The 5397-nt window shown below is 66.4% G+C and overlaps 1 protein-coding gene across 1 annotated transcript in view; it reads right to left on the bottom strand.

The window, feature by feature from the left end:
* KCNH2 (potassium voltage-gated channel subfamily H member 2) overlaps positions 1-5397 on the bottom strand; it is a 31835-nt gene that overhangs the window by 3191 nt on the left and 23247 nt on the right. Inside the window, exons 6-8 of the mRNA XM_085312004.1 lie at positions 2237-2662; positions 1031-1418; positions 4-200 (exon numbers count right to left, since the gene is read on the bottom strand). Of these exons, the coding sequence (XP_085168130.1) occupies positions 4-200; positions 1031-1418; positions 2237-2662 (1011 nt within the window). The remainder of the gene's footprint in view (positions 1-3; positions 201-1030; positions 1419-2236; positions 2663-5397) is intronic.

Genomic DNA, 5397 nt, shown 5'->3' with positions numbered 1-5397 from the left:
CGCGTTCATGTCGATGCCGTTGGTGTAGGACCAGGCGTGCTGGAAGTACTCCTCCAGGCGCTGCCGCAGCGGGTTGGGGATCTGGTGGAAGCGGATGAACTCGCGGACACGCAGCATCTGGGTGTGGTAGCGAGCAGTGCCCGAGTACAGGCGCTGGATGATGGCCGAGACGTTCCCGAAGATGCTGGCGTACATCAGGGCTGCAGAGAGGCGCCGGTGAGGGGCGGCCCCTGCCCGGGCCAAGGCGCRGGACGTGGCAGCAAGAGGCGCCGACGCCAAGCACGGGCACCCGTCCGCACACGCGAGCGCCCACCGCCCCATCTCCGCAGCCGCCACTTTGCACGCACGCGGATGCGCACGCCGAGTTACCTGCGTGCTCCTGGCCTTGCCACCCACACTCGGAGACGTGGCCTGTGGTGCACATGCACAGCCACCCCACAGATACACTGCMGCTCGCTCTCCTGCACGCATGCGCACAGCGACATGCTAGTCTCGCAGAGCTGCACACTGCCTGCTTGCACACCCGCAGTTAGCCCACAGACATGCTCTTGCTGTATCACACACACATGCATGCAYGTACACACAAGTGCATACTCTCACATATGCATGCTCACAACTCATGCTCATACACTCATACTCTCACACGCATGTTCATACACGCACAAGCACGTTCAKACACACCCATGTACACTCCCACACATGTGCATGCTCCCACACACATGTGCATGCTCGTAGGCATATCCATGCTCACAGAGGTATGCATGCTCACACACATGCGCTCACATGCATGTTCATACATGCATGCTCACACATGCATGCATGCTCACACACACCTTCTCACACACTCACACACATGCTCATACGCATGCACGCTGATACACACACGTGCAGCTGCATACATGTGCACATGCATGCTCCCACACACGCCCCCACCCAGGCGTGTGCTCGCCCTGCCCGTGAGGTGCAGGAGCGGGTGTCCCCCCCCCCCCGTGCAGGACTCCGAGGGCAGCYGGGCCCCAGGCACACTCACAGCCGATGAGCATGACGCAGATGGAGAAGATCTTCTCGGAGTTGGTGTTGGGCGAGACGTTGCCGAAGCCCACGCTGGTCAGGCTGCTGAAGGTGAAGTAGAGGGCCGTGACGTACTTGTCCTTGATGGTGGGGCCGTAGAGCGAGTTGCTTTCGTTGAAGGGCTTGCCGATCTGGTCACCCAGCGAGTGGAGCCAGCCGATGCGCTGTCCCTCCACGTTGCCGATGGCGTACCAGATGCAGGCCAGCCAGTGGGCGATGAGGGCGAAGGTGCACATGAGCAGGAAGAGCACGGCCGCCCCRTACTCCGAGTAGCGGTCCAGCTTGCGGGCCACCCGCACCAGGCGCAGCAGCCGCGCCGTCTTCAGCAGCCCAATCAAGGTGGTGGTCTGCAGAGGGGCGACAGCTGTGTCAGGAGCGTGGGGGTTACAGGAGGGGACATCCCCCCCAGGACCCCCAGGACCCCAGCAGGGCATAGACCACAGAGCAGGGTCTGTCCTTCAACCTGTCCACAGTCCGGGCACCCCTCCGTCCTCTCCCCAGGCAAAGTTACCCCGGCACAGGGCACTCAGGTCCCTGCACACCCCACTCGTGCCCTGGGGCCGTGCCCCCACAGCAGAGACCCCGGTGCTCAGGGACCCACAGACCCATGTGGCTGGGAAGTGCTGTGCGCTGCACCTGCGCTCCTTCCCATCCATGCTGGGGCTCGGGGATCCTGCAGGGCCAGACCCAGATTTATCCACACCTGCGCTCAGCATCACGCACCTGGCCGCCTGCACGCTGCGCCCTCCCAGCACCGGCCCCCAGGCTCACGCCATGGGGCTTTTGTGCAGCCATCCCTGGCACAGGGGGCAGGAGCAACTTGGGGCGGGGAGGTTGGAGCAACCAGGGGGCATGGAGCAACTGAAGGGGGGCACAGAGCAACCAGGGGGGCACAGAGCAACTGGGGAGGGGGAGGCATGGAGCAATCTGGGAGGCACAGAGCAATCGGAGGGGGGCATGGAGCAACCAGGGGGGCACGGAGCAACTAGAGGGGGCTACAGGGCAACCAGGGGCATGAGCAACCAGAGGGAGGGGCATGGAGCAACCAGGGTCAGTGAGAGCCACTGCAGGTAGCCCCAYGCAAAGGGGCCTGTCCCCATCCCTGTCCCCACAGAAGGGCCAGAGGGGAGGCAAGTCCATGCGCCCCAGCGGGGCAGGCGGGTACCTCCTCAGAGCCAGAGCCGAAGATGAGCAGGTCRAAGGGGATGGCAGCGACCATGTCAATGAGGAACCAGCCCTTGAAGTAGTGGATGGCGATCTTRGCGGGGTGGCTCACCACCTCCTCGTTGGAGTTGACGTAGGTGGTGCGGAAGTTGATGAGGATGTCRATGATGAACATGATGTCCACGATGAGGTCGACCACGTTGAGCGGGCTGCAGGAGTAGCCGCAGTTGCGGCGCTGGGCCTCCTCCTGGTCATTGAGCAGGAAGGCGGCCGAGTAGGGCGTGAAGATGGCCGTGTAGATGACCAGCAGCAGGATGAGCCAGTCCCACACAGCCTTGAAGGGGCTGTAGTGCAGGATGGTCCATTTGTGGATGCGCGGGGCCTGCAGCTTGTACTCCGGGAGGACGTCGGCGCCGAGGGAGAGCACCTGGGCGGGCAGGCAGGGGGTCAGCTCCTGCGCCATCACCGGCCCCGGCTCTCCCAGCCGCTCGGGCTTTCCGAGCAGGAGCTGCCTGCTGCCAGCAGCATGCAGGTGGAAGGGCTGCTCCGGCGGGTCCCAGCAGCCCTCCCCTGGCCCTCGGCCCCTGGGCACAGCGGGACGTGCCCTTCTGCTGCACGCATGTGCCCAGGTGCACGTTAACACCACAAACGCATGCACTGCCCTGCCCGCAACGGCCGCTCGYGGTGCAGCACCACTGCCTGCGGCCCCATGCTCTGCCACCTGCCGAGAACCCCCCCCACACACACCGCTACAGCGTGCTCCCCTCTGCCCAGCCCCCCAGCATGGGTGGCAGCCCCGGCTGCACAGCTCTGGCACCCCGGAGTACGGCAGGGAGAGGCACCGGGGTCGTACGGCTGCGGGGAGGAAGGCATGGCACAGCATTGCATAGCACAGCATGGCATGGCACAGGATGGCGTGGCATCACACAGCATAGCACGGCATTGCATGGTACAGCACGGCGTGGCATCGCACAGCATAGCACGGCATTGCATGGTACAGCACGGCATGGCATTGCATGGTAGGGCACYATTGCATGGCATGGCACGGCATGGCATGGCATGGCACAGCACAGTGTGGCACGGCACACCACAGCACTGTGTGGCATTGAATGGCACAGCACAGCATGGCATAGCATTGCATGGCAGGGTACAGCATGGCACAGCATGGCATGGCATGGCACAGCATGGCACAGTCTCTTGGTGCTGCACCCAGCCCCGGTCCCCACGGCGCAGCCCTCGGCACCTCACAGAGCAGCGGGATGCCTTGCCCAGTCCTGGCACTGCCTGGATGCTCCTCCGTACCCGTCAGCACAGGCTGGGCAGTGGGGCCAGCGCGGGCTGCGTGCTCACCCCATGCACGCTGCACCCATGTGCCCACGGGCCACACGCTGCCRTGGCTGGAGGCAGGAGCCGTGCCGGCGCTCTCCCCTTGCGAGGCACTTGGCAAGCCGAGCCGTGTTCCAGTGCACGATCACGGCTCAGCTGCTGCCAAACAAGGCCCTGTGGCCCCGGGCGCCGAAGGCCCCCAGTGACGCGGCCGCGGGCTGGAACGGGCGCCCGGGCCACCGCGCTGCCAGGCTGGCCTTGCAGGGCGCTGCGGGGCCACGCCGCCCCACGGKCTGGGCGGAGGGCTGGGGCTGCTCCCTGCCGTGCAGCGGGGTGCTGCGGGGTGCAGCAATGCATGCAACGACGTGCAGGGGAGCCCCACAGCCCCCAGCTTTGGCAGGACCYTGCCTGCTCAAAGCCCCCCTGTCCTTCTGCTAGCTGGGATGGGCAGTGCCAGGGCTGCTCCAGCCTCGAGCAGGAGGCAAACAGGGGCCACAKCCAAAGCAGGGCTGCCCTGCAAACCTGCCTTTTGCATGTCTTTTACATAACGCGGTGGCAGGCACGGCTCCCCTCCCCAACGCAGGTGCAACCTTGGGCCGCCCCAGGCACTGCTGCCCCGGCGCTGCCACCCACCCCCAGCCCTCCCACAGGGCCGCTGCTCACCCCTGCCCCTGCCTGCGGGGGGCTCCGGGCCAGGCCGGCTGTGCAGGGGTGGTGGGGGGTTCCGGGCTGACTGCGCAGGGGTGGTGGGGGGCTCCGGGACGGCTGCACGGAGGCGGCACAGCCGGTACCGCTGCTGTGCCCCGGCAGCTGCTCCCRTCCGTCGCCGCAGCCTGGCACGGGGATTAGGCGTACCAGCCACAGCACGGCTGCCGCGGGCTATAAATAGGGCACCCAAGCCGGATGGGCGCCCTTGGGGGAGAGGGTCCCTGGGGACCCTGGATGGCGAGTGCCAGCCCAGGCAGGGCAGAGCTGTGCTGCCTCAAAGCTGCCGGATCAGCCAGACTGCAGGGCCGGATCAGAGCTCAGAGGCTGACGGACGCTGGCCATCGCTAGCCCCTTCTCGTGCCTTTGGCACTGTGCTGCAAGAGAGCCAGTGCCCCAGCCGCCAGCGCAGCCCTGGCCACGCTGCATGCAGTCGCACGGCAGGCGACCCGACTAGCCCGAGGAGAGACCCTCGCCCTGCCCGCCCAGCGCGATGCTCCAAGCCTGCCAGCCACGRCGGAAGAGCCATGATCAAGGAGAGTGTGACAGCACATGTCCAGGAGCGCTGCCCGCCGTCCCCGCACACCTCCGGCTCCCCCGCTGGAGCCCTGAGCTCCAGGACTGGCCCCTTCCCACGCAGGACACGCACAGGGGCTGAGGGGATGCACCTTCAACAAGCCCCTTTGCACTAGCCCACCTGAGCCTCCCATCACCCAGCCTGCCTGCCACCCCACAGCCAGCCCCATGGCCCTGCACTCCCACTTGTCCCCCATGGCACAGTGTTTATCAGCCGATGTCCTCAGACAGCTGAGCTGGGGTGGGTGCAGTGGAGGGAGATGCCAGTACAGCACCCCTGTTCCCTCCAGCCCCGGGTGCACTGGTGTGCACAGGCGTGCAGCAGCGTGCACAGGTGTGCATGGGCGTGCACTGAGCCCTGGGGCTCCCCGGGGACGGTGGGTCCTGTGGGAGCTGCCGGTGCAGACGGGCGTGCGAGGCAGCTTTACGTAACCACGCAGACCCTGGCACTGCGCAGGCTGGCACGGCCCCGCGGACCCCCTGCCCGCGGCGGGGACGGAGGCAGCGCGGCCCAGCGGACCCTGCCCTCGCGCCGCGCCGTGCAGCCCCGGCCCT

The sequence above is a fragment of the Rhea americana genome, unplaced genomic scaffold (genome assembly GCF_003343005.1).
Source record: "Rhea americana isolate MKP2758 unplaced genomic scaffold, rheAme1 scaffold_354, whole genome shotgun sequence".
In the NCBI taxonomy this organism is placed as follows: Eukaryota; Metazoa; Chordata; class Aves; order Rheiformes; family Rheidae; genus Rhea; species Rhea americana.
Note: the sequence above shows the minus strand (reverse complement) of the source record. Positions and strands in the feature narration are given on the sequence as shown.